The following is an 18,141-nucleotide window of genomic DNA, read 5'->3' on the forward strand; positions in this document are numbered from 1 at the left end:
TTTCTGGTTAATTGCTCCTAATGTTTAGTTAGATTTTTTTGTTTCCTGGTCAATTCATTTTATGTGTGTGTGCATGTGTGAGTGTGCACGTCAAATAAGTACCGGTACAAAGTGGGTTGTTCAACATCACAAAAAAATGTGTGTGTGCGGGTGTGTGTGCGTGTGTGGGTGGGTGTATGGGCACATCATATATAAGCCTTGTGGTGAGCTGTTTGTGCAGTTCCTCCTGGTTTCTGCTGCCCCGCTGCAGCATCAACAGGCAGCATGAGCTCACAACGATGGATGCTGGCTGTCTGTTTCTCACTGGCCTCAGGTACTACTACATTTCATTTGCAACCATATCGCAAAAATTAAATAAAAAAAATTATTATGAAATTAAAGAAGATAACCAAAAATGTTTTTTATAGTATATATAAGTAGAATAAGTAGAAAACATTTGCCATTTTAAATAAAGTTAGTTGTTTGTAAGCCAATAGTTTTCGGTTCAGTGGTTTATTAAATTTAAAGGTTTTAAGTAAGTTGGATTTGAGAAGAATTTGCTATTATTTACTGTGTCACACTTTATCATGGCGTTTCCCATGGTATTGGATTTCTCCAGATTCACTTATCCTATTTTTAAGTACAATTCTAAGGCCAGTATTTTTGTTTCATGCTAATTTATGTGTCTACTACACTACAATTTAAACAAATAAATGTTCTTTTTACTTCACGACATTTATTTAACATCTTGTGTTATTAGTTACTTTACCAAATAAGAATTTACACAAACAAAAATAAACGTTAAAATCATTTTACTGGATCAAAATTTAGGTAAAATAACTATCTAGTCTAGTGTATGAAATAATTTAGTTAATCTAGTTAATTAAATCAACTTTATTCTGCAACATTAAAAATCAGTAAAAATAATCCAATTATTAAAAAACAATAGCACTTTTGTTCACAGGGGTCATCTGAGTCAACACAAAATTAAATTCCTTGTAGCTGCTTTATATAAAGGATCTGAATACCTCTTTAACCACTGACATTTGTGCAGTACATATCTGTATATATATGTATATTATCAAATACTGTATCTGTTATAACTGATAATATTATAATATATTATTATATTAATTATATTTTAATTGTATTTATTTCCTAGTTTTCGTGACAGGGCAATTGGTCGTAAAACATACTGAGAAAAGTGAGTATAAATCAATCAATCTTGATCATTATATTTTACAGATTACTTTTTTATAGATGAAATAATAGTTGGTCGTGTTTCTTTTTTTTGTTTTTTTCTTTCTTTTTTTTGTTTTTTTACAAATCTTATCATATACTATGCTACAAAATGTGAACTGACTGTTTTGAATTATCGGAGTCAATGTGAATAGATTATTAAAATGATATGGTGATGATTCCATCTTTGGCAAGCAAAACAACCCTACTCTCCTGGATGAAAATCCAACACAATCTACTCCTTGATTTTCCCTTTGTATAACTGCAGATGCGCTTCAAATTATTATTTTGATAGTATTTATTATTTTGATAATATATAATATAATAGGTTAACCGCCTAGACTTGACCTTTGTTGTGATCAGAGATTTGCAGGAATTTCGGCAGTGGGGTCGTACAGCCTTTTGTTAGCAATAGTTTCTATGTGGCGTCCAACTGCCCGTTCATCCTCACCCACTTCACCCACAACCGAGTGCAATGTGATATCACCATACGGCGAGATGACAGTGGGCTGCTGGTCGAAATCGAGATCACCATCAACAAAATCAGGACTGTTCTACGGAATGGAATTATCCTGGTAGAGGGTAAAAGGTTTGTGCTGAACCCTTGATCCATTACATTGCAAAGCAGCCACACAGGAAGCCAAATTATGACTCATTATGACACTAAATTTGATATAATTGCATATCCTCTAAATCTGTAAACAAAATTATTTAGCCAAATTATTTACAGTAGTGTGAGAAGTGTGAGAAAGCATGTCTCATTCACTGATCAAAAGTCTTGATGGTGTTGTTGTGGTATTGACAGAGGTATGGAAGATCATTCCTAATGCTAATATTGTATCTAAGTTTAAAATTCTGGTATTGTGACAACCTTACACTCAAATAGCATTCGTTCATTCATGACTGATATTCCTACACATTCTTAATGTCATCAATGTTAGTTGATTATTAACTATGACTCTGGGACATCGTTTTTCTGGTCAAGTTAAATGCAAACACACAGTATAATGGCAAGTTGTTCTGCAAGGTGACTTACGGGCTGTTTTGGGTGAGGTGGGGAATATAATATTTTCCACCATGAATTTATTTAAGGTCTATAATAAAAAAATAAAGTTGAAGAAGTGACAAGATTTCCAAACTTTCAAAAGTAAAAATAAAGACCTGTTCTACATTACGTGGTGCTCTTAATTTTGTCTCTGAATGTTTTTCTATATCTTCCTTCCCTTTATTAAAATAATTTTTTTAGTTTGTTGTTAAATTCCACTGAAATAACACCTGTCTCATCTGTACTGATATCTCTGTATGCTTATTCGTTGACAGGGTATCCCTTCCGTATGACCACACCTACCAGCATATCTTTCCCTATGGCATCTACACTAAACTGAGGAGCTCGCTGCTTCCTCTGTCTGTCATTTGGCACAATGTACCCGGAGGAATTGGCACTGTGCGGGTAAGAGGACACTGACACCACAAACGCATATGCTGACATTCTACAATAGACACACGATAGATATACGGGAGAGCATAAACACAGGCACATAAATATACGCACACATAATGCTTATGCTAAGTTAATTGGAACATTCACAGCTAGTTTTAAGTTGTAGTTTAGTTTCAAGTATTAACCTCACCCACTGAAGTTTTTTTTATATATGTTGTTAAGGTGGAGCTAGAGCAGGAGCTGAGCACCGAAATGACTGGACTGTGTGGAAACAACAAATTAAGTATTATACTTTAATGACTGGAATTAATATCAGGATCCTTGTATAATATAATGTTGTAATAATAATATTTTTATAATAATAATATTAATATTAATATATTATTATTATTATTAGTAGTAGTAGTGGTAGTGGTAATAGAACTTGTTATAAATGAGGTTTAAATTAGATATATTAATAAATTATATATCCTTATAATAAATTATAAATAGATTTTTTATTCTATGATGCCCATGTCAATAGTATGTATTACAGACATGTTTAATGTGTCATAATCAATATTATAATGCATTACAGAATGATTATCATGAATTACAACTATGTTTTGGACAAAGCTGTGTCAAACTGGAGTACTTAGTTTCTGTTATGACCCATTAAACAATCTTAGATCCAAGTGATAGTATAGTATAGTATAATATAGTATAGTATAGTATAGTATAGTATAGTATAGTATAGTATAGTACAGTATAGTATAATATAGTATAGGTTAATATGGTATAGTATAATGTAGTATAGTATAATATAACCCCAAACCATGACATGAAGTAATGCAATGCACTAATTATGTACATTTACATTTCTCTAATGCAATGTTTACCCCCCAAAACTGAATTGTAATTTATGATAATCACATTATAGTGCATTATAACAGTTGTTGTAATGCATTATGAAAAAGTTATTATATATTACAACAATGGGACTTTATATTATACATTGTTATGATCACACGATTAGGGGGTCTATAATGCAGTATAGACATGGAGTTACAGAAACTATTACAAATTAATGCTAATTGGGCCTAGATGTTTTTAAAAGGTTCTTTATAGAAAATATCTGTTATCGTTATAATGTAGTTGGTCATAGGGATGCACACATTTTGTTCTTGCAAACTTTGGTGTTTGCTTTAAGAATGTACTTTTTTTAAAATTAGGCACCAAGCAGGAGTTGATCAGAGGCAGTGTTCTACCTGACAACACTTGTCAAACCCGAGATGAAGGCTACAATATGACTACAGTAAGTTAACAGTTGTTGTGATGATGCTGTGTTGTTCTGATGCTCTGTATGTACTCCAACACACACAAATGATGCTACTAGTTCTGGAGTTACAAAGTAGTGACTTTATATGATTTCAGCTTTAAAACATTGAGTCATAAATGTCATGGTTAAACGATCTTTTATTGCATTACAATTTGCATAAAATATGTCTTGGTTCAAAATGTTCAAGTGGTTTTCTCTGATGATTATTGTAGGTATGTGGAATGTTCTTCTCCCACGCCTGGGACTGTCTGCAAGGCATGACGACGCATTATATGCGACTCTGTAACGAGAACATTTACAGATATAGAAACAGCAAAACCATCAGATGTGCTTTCTTCAAAGAAATTGTAGTCCGCTGTGGAAATCAGAGCCGGGTGTGGAACGTATGGAGATCTATAACTGGATGTGGTAGGTGCTCTTTAAAACTAGATTTTAAAGCTCTCAAAAGAGTTTGGCTCAAATATATGTATTGGACACTTGTTTGATAGACTTGATTTGATGGGCACTTGTGTTTATCTCTTTCGGTGGGTGAATGCAGAACCACCGTCTTGTCCAGGTGAGCTGGTTTACGTTGATCAGGGTCCAGCCTTTATTCCCAGCTGCTCCATCCCAAAGCCAGACACATACTACGAAGACCAGAAGCTCATCTGCTCCTGTATCTGCCCAATGGGTGAGCACTGTGTGACTATATTATTTAGTGCTTAATTTATCTGACTCTGTTTTGTAACAGCCTAGGTTGATTGATTTGTGTTGTAGGTAAGGTGCTTAATGATCGTGCAGATGGCTTCAAGTGTGTGCCTAAACAGGAGTGTCCCTGTGTGTTTGATGGCAAGAAGTACTCACCCGGAGACAAACGTAGCACCAAGTGTCAGTCATGGTAAGTGGGCAAAAGTGGACGTAATCATGGTATATGAATACATTATTAATAAATGTATATAAGTTTTATATTTAAATTTCTTCTACAGTGTGTGTGAGAGTGGGAAATGGCAGTGCACAAAAAGCTCCTGTCCCCCCAAATGTTCAATTGAAACCCAGTTTGTAAAAACATTTGATGGCAAACGATATGTCATCCCTGCTAAATGCGCATATGTGGCCTCGCAGGTAAATTTTTCCCACTACCCCAACATTTAACATTAACCCATGTTGTCTTTTGATGATAACTAACTACCCTTTTAAAAATCATTTTAAGGGTCCCAACTGGAAAATAACAATTGAGTTTTCCCAAGAAAATGCAATTGCTCTGAAAACAGTCGTTCTTCAGCTGTATCAGGTACAAGCTCTAACCTTTTTCACTCCATCCCTCCGTATAATAAACATATTTTGTGGGGAAGGTGGAAGGGGATCTTTAGGGGGAGACAGTAGGCATCAGTATATACAACACAGGAGTGCTATACATCATCTTAAAGCTGCAAAACTGAAAATTAATTGGTTGTGTGTGTCAAATCTTTATATACTTATGTTATAAATATGTAATCAACACTGGCGCCTGTTCAAATTTTGAAACTTTAGAGTGTATAAGGACTTATCACATTATGATTGAAGTATATGATGCACATATGATGCACATTTCCATGCTCAATTATTTGGTACAAATTGTAATAATTTTTGACCACTTGAAATTGCTAATTGCTATATGAGCTATATATATTACATTGTCAAAATCTATCCCAACTTTGGAGCGTTATTTAGCCATTTACCTGACATGACATGACTTAGAATGCCTAGTTTCACAGGAAACCAGTATCTTCTCTTTGTAACACAATAAAACAATATCATATATCAAAGAATGTTAAGCAAGAGGACTGTACAGTCAATTAATATAAATGTGCTTTTTTGGATTTGCAGGAAACATATACATTCTCACACAACATGGTTAAAATTGGAGATAAGGAGATCACTGACTTCCATCATTCTGGTAAAATAATTGTTGTCCTTTGCATCTATTTAGGGATCCTTAATGTAAAAATGTGTATCTGGTAGTCTAGTAATTCATCCAATCCAGTGGTTTGGTACTCACACCCAATAACTTACTTTTGTTTCTCACCTGTCAGCTCATGCTCTGGTTTGCTGGAAGTCATCCATATACGTCCATGTCCAGACATCCTTTGGTTTGAAGATCCTAGTCCAGGTGTCTCCTAAAATCCAGCTGTACATCACTCTAAGTGAAAAGCAAATGCCCTCAGGTTAAGATCTCTCAAGTCAAGATACTGTTTATCATGATCATATTTGTTTCATGAACTCTATCGCATGATCCAGTTTGATTTGTAATTATAGTCAGTCTATCTTTCAGGTCTTTGTGGTAACTACAACAATGACACCACTGACGACTTTACCACCAGCAGCGGGATCATTGAGAACTCAGTTAAAGCTTTTACTCTGTCCTGGAGTATGAAAGTGTGTTCAGATATCATACCTTTCATCTGCATCAAGACAAGCAATGGTATTTTGCTATAATTAAGCTTCTAAAATGTTGGAATTATGTGTATAGATTTATACAGAATATACTATTTGTATTTCTCAATTTTCAATATCAGGAATGGTAGGTCATTCTAAAAAACAGACGTGATAGGATATAATACAATGTGTTCAATATTCAATATTTTATTGACTTTTATTAACTTCTCTGTAATACGACACAAGGAAAGATACTTCTATGGTTCTGCATATTTCATCATCTCAGTATATTATTTTCAGAACTATTTGCTGAGGAAAAGTGCTCTGTATTGAAAAAGCCATATGGGATATTTGCTAAATGCCATGGCCACATCCCAATTGATCACTACTACACGGTAACAGGACCTTTGTGCCAAACTGAACTCCTTAATTACTTCTTCTTTGTTCAGCAATTAACTCATATTGACATATCAGTTATGACTCCTGTTAACATGAAACTTTTACGTTTCCAGGCTTGCATCCAAGGAACATGTAATTCTGACAGCAGCAAACTGCAGCAGTGTTTGTGTATTGCTCTGGGCAATTATGCAAAAGCCTGCGCCAGTCTGGGTGTTTTAGTCGGTGACTGGAGGAAAGTTACCAATTGCTGTGAGTTCAACTTTGATATCCATTTATTCTCCCACTTTATTGTTCAGAGGCCGATGGAACGAGTCAGTGGATTAATGTTCAAGTCGCTCAAAAATACAAGTGGTCCAAAGTCATAAATCAATTCTGGTGCTGGCAATTTTAATATTGTTGTTTGTTCACTTTAGTATTCATGATAAAAGAAAAACCTTTAACACCACATGTTTATAAATATAAAGGGTTCTACTACCTACTTACATCAACCACCAAGAACGAACGTTTTTTAAAAAAATACCATATTAATACTTACTTTAAAAATCAGTGGTATATTTCATGTTAATCACAATGTTGTGTTGCAGCTTTACCGTGTCAGAAAAACCAAGAATTCTTTTACAACATGCAAGGCTGCAACAACACATGTCGTTCCCTGTCTGGCATTGACCCTTCCTGGGAGGTAGAAGACGATATGCCTGTAGAGGGCTGTGGCTGTCCAGAGGGAACTCACTTGAACAGAGAACAAATCTGTTCCCCAAAGACAGACTGTGATTGTCACTACAGTGGTGGTACAACGCCACCAGGGCCTCATGTTATTGATGGACGACAGTGGTGAGCTGATTATCTGAATACTTTCATCCATTCACAATCATTAAAAGTCCAGTGTGTTAGAATTAGGAGTAATACTATTAGAATACTTATATTCATTAGCATATTTCCATTAGTGTTATAATCCCCTGAAAATAAGAATTGTTGTGTATTCATTGTCTTAAAATTAGTCCTTTATATCTACAGTGAGAGCGGGTCCTCTTCCACTGAGTCTGCTATGTTGAACCGCCATTTTGGTATTTATCCCAGAACAGACAAACCCTGATCTAGATATGAAGTTTTGGTTGGATTTGGTAGCCAGAGTTTCTTTTATATGCTTAGGAGGAGAGGGTGAGGTGTGGGAGAATATTAATTTGATTGCAATGTGCAACTTCACCTCTAGGTGCCACTAAATCCTACAGACTGGACCTTTAAATACCATTTATGTTTTTACTTGTGTAATTTACATCCCTAGTGACTTAAGGCTTTTACACATTGTCTGCCCTAACCAAGTTTTTTCCCCAATGCTGTTATAGTGTGCTCAAATGTGTAGTCTACACTTGCACTGCACATACTATGTTGTGTTATATGTCAAACTAAAGAAGGTGTCTATTGCAGCAACTGTTCAGATGGAAAACTGGTGTGTCACTGGAAATGTGGTAAATATACAGTGTATTCTTCAATCATACTCATATCAAAATTATACTCATTCTGTCTTACCTTTGCTCCATTGTCTTAACTTTATTCATTACTTATGTCACTACACTACTATGTTTGTGTTTAATTATTGTTTGCTCAGTTTGCACAGATGGGAAGGTTTGTGTTCACTGTGCTCAGTCTAACATTAACACGGCTCAGAAAACCTGTGACAGTCTCAGCAAACCAATGGTAGGTCAACAGGTTATGTCAGGTTTATGTCATTATTCATGTATTATTATTCATTTGAAAGCAGTAGCTGACTACTTGCTATGATTAATAATAGGCTGTTGAGAGTAGCTGCAACTGTCATTTTATTTTTACTTTAACTTTTGACTTTCTTGTCATTGAAGTGCATGTCTAATGTCTTTATTGTGTGATTTCCAGGGTATGACCTGTACTAGTGGATGTTACTGCCCAGATGGCCAATATGAAGATCACAATGGAAACTGTGTTTCTAAGGCCAACTGCACCTGTGTGTACAGTGGCAAAGTATTCAGCACAGGACAGAATGTCGATATCTCCTGCAAAAGCTGGTAACTGGATTAGTGCTGCTTTCCTATTTGTTCATACAAAGCCTTGTTGCAGAGGCCAGAGACTGACAAAGTTTACACTCTTACAGTATCTGTGATCAGGGTCGGTGGAATTGCACGGATAAGCTTTGTAACGGAAAATGCCAGGTTTATGGAAATGGCCACTTCCAGACCTTTGACTCCAAGTGGTACCGCTTTAGTGGACAGTGTCGGTACATGCTTGTAGAGGTGAGAACAATCCAAGTCCACTGCTCATGTTTCTTTGCTTTGTAGGCCCCCATTACACTGATTTCAAAGTACACTATACATGATCCAAATCCCATATAAAAGTATAGGTCATTTTTAAAAATACAGGCTATAGTTTGCCATATTTTTCATAACGATATGTGTTTAACTGATCTTTTTACTTCAGGATGACTGTGGATATGGCTTTGGCACCTTCTCTGTCAGAGTGGAGAGCGTACCCTGTTGTGATGAAGCACTCACCTGCTCTCGCTCAGTCATCTTCAACCTGAAGGTGGATGGCTTTTTCTGTGATTCCCACCTTTCTTTACTGAAACCCTGAGCTATTGTGCACAAGTTTCCCACATGTTTCTAAGCTATCTTCATTATATATGATTGTTTTTTTTTCGCTTCATATACATTATCAACTATAATAAACTCTTATAACTTGTTTATCAACAATTAAAAATATTCTCCTACTTGTGCTGTCTTACCAAGGACAAAGTCACCCTGACGCTGAGCGACATGAAGGTGACCATACGCCACCACAGTGGTTGGATGCTTAAGGATCATGCACTTTTCTCCGTACACACCGTGGGACTCTACATCATAATCTCAGTCCCAAGCAAAGGGATAACTCTCATCTGGGACAAAAACACTCGGGTCACCGTAGAGCTCCAGCCACAGTGGAAGGTGAGTGATTTCCATATCATTGGTTTTTATATACACTGTATATAAAAACCTTTAGAGACTGCTAAATATAAGATAACATATGTATATAAATACATGATTTTTATTTCAAATCCAAAAGTGATTTATTTAACCAGGTCAAGTCAACTTTGCTTTAGAACAAAGCGGCCATATGTCGAATTTATATATTTCAAATAAAAATAGCATTTATTAATATTTAATCTTTTAATCACTGATAGATTATTTGTCTTTAATAACCAGCAGTCCCTTAAATTTGTGTCATTTTGAAACTTCTCTCCTGCAGAATCAAGTGTGTGGCCTCTGTGGGAATTTTGACTGTACTGAGACGAATGACCTGCAGATCAGTAACTCAGGAGGTAAAACGGTTTCCTCTTTTCTTTTATAAAGCAGTAATACTTTTGTAATGGCAGTCTAAATAACATCAAATAATCCGTTTTAGTGATGTCCAGTGCCCTGGCATTTGGCAACAGCTGGAAAACTGCCACACCTCCTTGCTCTGATGTGACCACTGAGACCTATCCATGCGAGCACCACTCCTACTGCGCAGTCTGGGCCCAGCGGAACTGTATGATCCTTAAAGGAGACACATTCAAAGAATGCCATTATAAAGTATGCATTTTATATATTTAGGATCATGGGTTGGATTCCTATGCAGGACTTATATCACTATACATTTGGGAAGCAGAGGAACTGTCTTGAAGGGACTCAAATCATTAATGACCTATAAGAGCTAACACTAAACATGCATTCAAATCTACTATTTACAGTAATAGACATTCACAGAGAGCACGTAAAAGTGTTAATAAAAGCTCTGTTCTGGATGTTCTACAATCCTCAGGTGGATCCAGGGCCCTACTTCGATGCTTGTGTGCTGGAAGCATGTTCCTGTGCGTTTAAAGGGAAGTTCCTGGGCTTCTGCACAGCCGTGGCAGCCTATGCAGAGGCCTGCAGCGACAACAATGTGTGCATAAGATGGAGACGTCCTGATTTGTGTCGTACGTGCTGACTCTTTTTCCCCCCTCTCATTAACATTAGTTTGAAATTATCTCTTAATTATTATTTTTTTCAGATGGTGAACAGTGAGCCGTTTAGAAAAATCTTTAAATTAAACCCAAAAGAACCTCACTCTTTCAGCGAACTATGCTAAAAATGCAGTGACCCTTGTCATCTCTTGTCTAGCAAGAAAGAGTTGAAAAACATGGCACCTACAGTACATTACAGCCAATGTGTAGTATTTCACATACTTCATACACATTATATGTTTTACCAATATTTTTGGCATTAGGCAAGCATTAATTGCTTTATTTATGTTTATATAGCTTACGATCCATATGATGAAATGTGTATTAATATTATTAAAAGTTTTCAGAACATAAATTATTACACACGTCGTAGTAATTTAACCTGTGATCATTTAAACCACAGCGGTCTTCTGTGACTACTACAACGAGCAGGGCCAGTGTATCTGGCACTATGACCCCTGTGGTGAAATACAAATCTGTGGCACAGCCTTCACTCACAAGCTGGAAGGTAACCAGACTTTCTCAGTTGTATTCAAGTATAACAACTAAACTTAATTCTGAATTATCAGTTTAATTCGGAAGGTGAAAATAATATCTTCACTTCTACTTAGTTTGTGTCTAATTCTTGCAGTATTATATAAACAAACCTGGCATTCAGAATTTATATACCTACTTGCTTTTTCCTACTCTACGTCTTGGCTAAATACCTACAAAAGCCATTTGTGGCCATAAAATAAAATATTAATTTTTTGTTTTTGGAAAGGCTGCTACCCCAAATGTCCAAACGACGCACCATACTATGATGTAAATACTGGTGAATGCACCAACTTGACAGACTGCACCTGTTCTATAAATGGCACTTTCATTTATACTGAGGATCCGATGATGATCGGTACTGCTATGTGGTAAGTTTATCCATCATAAATGTATGTACAGTATTGGTATGTACAACCATAATATGATAAATTGTGAACTTTTCCTTATTTTTTTACATTGACAACTGGATGTTTCTTGCTCTTTTATATTCCCTTGTCAGCCTGTGTGGAAACGTGTGTTGTAAGTATGAATTATATTTTTTTATTACTCTTTCACGTGTCTATTACCATCTATGCTAAAATATGATTGAGGTTGTGTGGAATTTAGATTTACGGGTTAGAAAATACAAAAAATAAAAGAAAGAAAGAAATGTCTAAAACAAGAGGTTGAAGTTGCTTCAGAAATCAATAAAAATGAAAAAACTTTACTAATAATAATTTCCAAAAATTATTACAATGACTGAGTTTGCAGATTACTGAATAAAGAGAACGCTTAGATTCAGTGCAGTCCAGGAAGGGACCTCGCATTTTCTCAAATTTTCAACCAAAAAATAGAACTAGGAGGCTATGGGGTTTTACAGAATTTAGAATTAGAATTAGAATTTAGAAGAATTATCATGTATGCCAATAACATAACAAAGGTTCCATTTGTGTAATTAGTTCCTTTAGGAGAACAATCCTCTCCCTTGATGTCAAATATAGAAATCAAAGGCTCAGGCTCTATCTGTCCAAGAACATCTGATGGAGTCAACATGCACATATATTTTGTTGTTTACATTGGAATAATGGAGACGATGTAGTACCTGTTTTAGCCCATGCCTAAAGCATATTGATGCTGTATGTACATTTTTTAAGGCACATTTCTTTCCTCTATTATATCCAATCCCTCCCAGATCAACTAAATATAACTATATGCAAAGGATCTTGCTGCCTTAGCTGAGGAATTAAAGGAGAACAGAGAGTCCATGGATTTATTGTTGGGAAGTCTGTGAAATGAATATGTGTTGAAATTAGTTTTTTTTAATATTTCAGTTTTTAGACTTAAATGAAAGTATATGTACCTCCATAGAACCTGTTTTTAAAACACCAAACCTCAGTTCACCTCTATACCAACAGCATCAACAACAACACCAGCATCCACCACCAGTGTCTCATCTACTACTGAAAATTGGTCATCAAGAACATCAGCACTAACACAGCGCCCCACCACTGTCTCAACTACTACTGAAAATTGGTCATCAACAACACCAGTACTAACACAGCGCCCCACCACTGTCTCAACTACTACTGAAAATTGGTCATCAACAACACCAGCACTAACAACATCTACTACAACGACGCCCTCAACGACACCCTCAACAACGCCCTCAACGACACCCTCAACGACGCCCTCAACGACGCCCTCAACTACGCCCTCAACGACGCCCTCAACGACACCCTCAACGACGCCCTCAACGACGCCCTCAACTACACCCTCAACAACACCCTCAACTACGCCCTCAACGACGCCCTCAACTACACCCTCAACAACGCCCTCAACAACGCCCTCAACCACACCCTCAACCACACCCTCAACAACGCCCTCAACAACGCCCTCAACAACGCCCTCAACCACACCCTCAACAACACCCTCAACCACACGTGGGTGTGAGTGTAAAGACCTGAAGAACAATAAAAGCTGGCGTTGTGGTGAGACGTGGATAGAAAACTGCTTCAATAACACGTGTGAAGATGAGAAAATAGTGTCGACCGTACTGGATTGTCCACAGCCTACAATTCTCATCTGCCCCAGAAAAAAATACACAACCTGGTTAGATGAATGCGGATGTCAAAGAAAAGAGTGTGATTGTAAGTGTATCCATGTCTGTGTTTTCTCTTTTCCTCTTGTGTTTAATATTTACCTCAACATATTTATCTCTGTTTATTGAGTATTTTATTATGATTTAGATGCTTCATATAACAGCAAGTAATCTTGCAGACATAACTGCTTTCATAGAGTTATTGTTTTCTACTAAAATGTTTGAGTAATTTACCTCATTTCCCTACACATACTGTCTCTAGGTGTCTGTGAGCTATATGGGGACCCCCACTACATCACTTTCGAAGGCGTACCCTTTAGTTTTCAGAAACACTGTACCTACGTCCTGGTGGAGGAGAAGTTACCACGTCATCATCTGACCATTGCTGTAGACAACGTACAATGTATACCAGGGTGGCCAGGCACCTGTGCTAAGGGAATTATCCTGAAATATGGGAACAGTATTGCTACACTCAATATCATTCCAAGTTTAGATACAGTACAGGTAGGATATTATATAACTATCTATTCATTTATAGTTTGTCATGTTGCCATACCTCCTTATACATTTGGTTTCATAGATGCTGACCATTTTCTGTGATATTAGATATTTTTATAGCTGCCATACTCTTAAAAAAGAATGAGACAGTTGGTTTGATACTAATCTAATCTTCCCTAGGCCACTCTGAACAATAGGTCTATAATGCCACCATATGAGGAGAAAGGGTTGAAGTTTGAGACCACAGGCACCACAGTTACCATCTACCTCCCAGAAATCCGCTCTTATGTATCCCTCAGTCCCTGGTGGAACGTGTTGGTCAGTCTGGCCATGGAGAACTTCAATAAGAACACCCAAGGACAATGTGGTGGGTAAAGAACTAAAAAGGGTGATCCACAGCTGTGGTTAAGTCCAGACTGTACACCTGATTTAAACATGTGTTTGTCCGTGTAGAGTGGATTTTTAGATAACACAATAAACCTTTTTGGTCTCACTGAACATGTTGGCTGTTTTGCTGAATAAGCTTGTAGGCTATCAAAACTGCTTGGGTCTTCGGTTTGTTCCATGCATGTTATATGCTCATAATGTCTGCATACAGATTATAGTGAGAGGGAGATTGTCTATGTACGTTTAAGAACTATAGAAAATTTACTAAAAGTGTCCTCTAGCCGGAAGGCTACGACAAAAATACAGACGACCAGCTAATTCATGAGATGAATTTGATATATAATGTAACCATAAAAAATCTTTTTCTGATTTGCCTGTTGTATTTTTACAGTATTATTTAAGATACCACTGTAAAGTTGCTTGGTTGTTGTGTATGTGTATATTAAATATCAGATCACATATCTTCTATACATCTCTTCATCTTCTCTCCAGGTGTTTGTAATGGTAGATCATGTGTCCGTAGAGGAGGACAGGCTGAGGACGACAATTGCTGTGATAAAACGGCCTATGACTGGGTGTACCCCGACCCTCTAAAGCCAGCTTGTGCTTTTGCACCAACAAACGTATCTTGCATTAAAAGCACGCCAACCCCCACCCCCACCCCCTGCCCTGAAGACCCACTGTGTGAGCTGTTTTACCACGCGTAAGCTCTACACACACACCCTGTCAGGGAATTGGTGGTAGAGTTGCTGTGTTTGTTGGTCAATGTGTACTATGATCGCACTGTATGTCATAAAAGCGAGGCACAATGCAATGCTTTTTTCTTTACTTTCTACTACCTTTGTGACTAATGTAGACACATAGTAGCAACCAGCAGTCACCCTATACAACCTTTAAGTAACCACATAGTAATGACCCAGTAACTGTCTATAGCACCTTACCTAGTTTTCTGCATACCAAGTTTTTACTTTCTTGATTGTGTGTTATGATGTATAACCTTGGCTGTCTGTCTTTCTGTGTATGTTTTGAGTTGTTGTATGTTTATTAGTATGTTTTCTAAAATGTAATCTATTTTGTTTCCTCAGTGTTTTTTCAGAATGCCGTAAGGTTGTGGATATGGGCAGTAAAAGGAAGAACTGCAGGTTTGATGCATGTGCGAATGCAACTTGCTCTTCACTCGCGCAAGCTGCTGAAGAATGCAAGAAATCTGGTTTCTGTATTGAATGGAGGTATCTGACCAATGGAAGATGTGGTATGTAGCTCGAATCCTTTTTATGTCTACTGTCTTGTGTATGTATTTACACATTTCTGTGTTTTATGGACTTCACTGCCATGATGTTTTGGTTAAAACATCAACAATTAATTCTTCTGTGAATAGATGCCTACATTACAGTGTCCATTTACATGTTTCAGATTTTTCATGTGATAATGGATTGGTTTACAATGAATGCCCAAAAACGGGGGACGATTACTGCAAGGACGGGTTTGTACATTTTAATTTCTCCAAATAACATCTTTATACTTTTTTTTCTTTCTTTTTTTTTTTTTTTACATTTGTTGTGACAAACCTTACTCTATCAAGATTTTCATCATTTTGATTTCTCTTCTGGTTTGGGTGTAGAGTACGACATAAAGGAAAACCCTTCACGAACAACGGTCCAAGCTGTTCTTGTCCCAGCCCCCTGTTCAGGGCAGGAGAACACTCAACAGTCTGTGTGTCTAATTGTTCCTGTGAGTAACATGACATTGAGTACAACGCTGACACGCACAACGAGACAATCTTTGGTTGAAATCTTGTGCTGATATACTGGTATTAATCAGCGCATGTGTATAGATCCATTTCAATATGTTGTCTTGATGTGTTAATGTAGAGTTTGTTTTCTCATCCATCAGTTTGTGAATGGCCACATGGTGGGACCAAAGAGGTAAATATATTTGTTTCATTACTGTGAAAAGCGTTAATTCTGACTCTTGATTGGATTCTTGCTTTTAAAAGTGTTTTTATTCTTGTCTTTCAGCCTGGCGAGAAGTGGGAGTCCAACTGTCAACTATGTACATGTGACCTTCAGACTCTGAAGGTGCGCTGCTCTACAATCCCTCCTAAGCCAACTCCTATCTGCAACTCCAGTGAAGTATTGGTAAACTCGTCTTGCTGTGGTGATATGATTTGTGGTAAGGACTGGCACTTCATAATATTTTTAAATGAAAAGTACAATCTCAGAGGCTAGGCTTATTACCTCATGTGTGACTTTTCAGTTGAGAAGACATGCAGTCATCATGGACAAACATACAAGGTTTGTGGTGTCCAATCTCACAACACTTTCTGTATATGACAAAGGGAAGTGTTTCTTCTCCCTTTGAGGAAAACTGCTTTTTGCATGGATTTAGAATTAATCACTGTGCTGTATAATGTCTTGTCTTGATTTCTGTCTTTGTGTGTGTAGGTGGGAGACAGATGGAGGGATGTCGCCCATCCCTGCATGTTATTCAGTTGCAGCAAAGAGGGTATTCAGGCTGAGACTAGAGTCTGTCCCAAAGAATACTGTCCAGAGGTATTGCACATCCTTTGCTCTGTTACTTGAATTCATAGCTGTAAAATCTTACATGGCTTACAATCTTGTGTTGCTGCATTTTCCTCCAGCTACAGAATTGTTTTATCATGAAAGTAGATGTTAGATATTTAAAGAATAAATTGAGCAACACAAATCTGACCTTAAGATATTGTTTTTTTTTTAACCAGATGTACAGAATTTGGGATGACGAACACTGCTGCTTTACATGTAAGTTAAGTCTGATGTGAATCACTATCAAAGTCAGTTTACAGTGGCCGACTTTGTCACTTCCTTTCATGTTGTAGAACCAGTTTTAATAACCATTGAAAGTTTAATAATGTGAATTTCTCCTGCATTGAAAAGTCGATAAGGAAAATATCTTTAGATTCTGGAGGTGGTGTTTTCACTCCTCATCGTGTATTAATTTCCTCTGACTCTAGGTAAACAGAGCTGTGCTCCGAAGGTGTCCAATATGACCTATGCCATCGACGGGTGTACCAGCAGCATCCAGATGCTCGTGTGTCAGGGCTCATGTGTGTCTCCGCACTGGTGAGAAGACCTGTATACCTGTCACCAAACAATAGCAAAAGACTTTTCTGAATTTTAACTCTCTGTGCTCTCTCTCCCCTCTGTGCATCGGTTCACTGCAACAGGCTTGTGTTAAAGGGTGACCTGCAGGTGGAGCAGGAGTGCCAATGTTGTCAGGAGGGCAGATCAGAGAGGAGGACAATGACCCTGCGGTGTCCCGACAACGGATTCAGAGTACATATCTACAAGCATATCATCAGCTGTGAGTGCAAAATATGTACCATCTGAAAAGTACTGAGGACCCATTATTAAACAATTCTGTCATGTATTCATTTGATTTGAAAGTAAAATCAAATCAAAATATATGTAATCTGTTTTTAAAATTATAAGAGCTTTACTGCGTTTACAATCAAGAGTGTGGAATGTGCAAAATAGTGATACTAATACTAGTTGAAATTGCCCTTTTTTGTGCTCTTTTCTGCGTTCTTGTGTTCTACAATTACCAAACAAATAAACTGAATCATTTACTAATCACCAAATTTTGGAGTGTGAATTTAAATCTGTTCTATTTACACTTTTTCACTACGTACCTTTTGGCAGCCACACTGCTTTGGCCTTGATCCCTCCCATTTCCATGTAATAACAACTCTTCTAGAAATTAAAGGGTCAATAAGTCGGTATCTAGCCCAGGTTTAGAGATACTGACCATTTCTGACTCCACCCCAATACAGCGAATTTAGAGGAACTGAAAAATGACTGCAACAATGTCTCTATCCAGATTTAATATTATCGTTATTCTAT

At 37.0% G+C, this 18,141-nt stretch overlaps 1 protein-coding gene across 1 annotated transcript; it reads left to right on the forward strand.

The window, feature by feature from the left end:
- Positions 1–264: 264 nt before the first annotated feature.
- LOC104931551 (mucin-2) lies at positions 265–17,862 on the forward strand. Its single transcript, XM_027272450.1, has 42 exons — positions 265–313; positions 1,582–1,807; positions 2,539–2,668; positions 2,882–2,942; positions 3,871–3,953; positions 4,190–4,385; positions 4,516–4,647; positions 4,734–4,854; positions 4,943–5,078; positions 5,167–5,247; positions 5,823–5,892; positions 6,029–6,160; positions 6,256–6,417; positions 6,672–6,766; positions 6,884–7,019; positions 7,355–7,601; positions 7,785–7,834; positions 8,377–8,465; positions 8,661–8,809; positions 8,896–9,034; positions 9,219–9,323; positions 9,527–9,721; positions 10,023–10,095; positions 10,179–10,348; positions 10,578–10,734; positions 11,165–11,269; positions 11,525–11,666; positions 11,798–11,817; positions 12,693–13,424; positions 13,638–13,879; positions 14,054–14,240; positions 14,753–14,963; positions 15,346–15,512; positions 15,674–15,743; positions 15,882–15,991; positions 16,154–16,185; positions 16,279–16,432; positions 16,517–16,554; positions 16,705–16,812; positions 17,001–17,040; positions 17,253–17,361; positions 17,466–17,862. The coding sequence occupies exons 1-42, from the start codon at positions 265–267 to the stop codon at positions 17,626–17,628; spliced, it is 5,814 nt and encodes a 1,937-aa protein (XP_027128251.1). The 3' UTR covers positions 17,629–17,862.
- Positions 17,863–18,141: the final 279 nt, after the last annotated feature.

Source organism: Larimichthys crocea, chromosome XX, assembly GCF_000972845.2.
Source record: "Larimichthys crocea isolate SSNF chromosome XX, L_crocea_2.0, whole genome shotgun sequence".
Lineage (NCBI taxonomy): Eukaryota > Metazoa > Chordata > Actinopteri > Sciaenidae > Larimichthys > Larimichthys crocea.

Excerpts from the sequence above, each read along its gene's own strand:
- LOC104931551 (XM_027272450.1), top strand. The coding sequence starts at position 265 with ATGAGCTCACAACGATGGATGCTGGCTGTCTGTTTCTCACTGGCCTCA. Across the intron at positions 7,020-7,354 it reads GAGGAAAGTTACCAATTGCT|CTTTACCGTGTCAGAAAAAC; the intron begins GTGAGTTCAACT and ends GTTGTGTTGCAG. Across the intron at positions 11,818-12,692 it reads CCTGTGTGGAAACGTGTGTT|CATCAACAACAACACCAGCA; the intron begins GTAAGTATGAAT and ends CTATACCAACAG.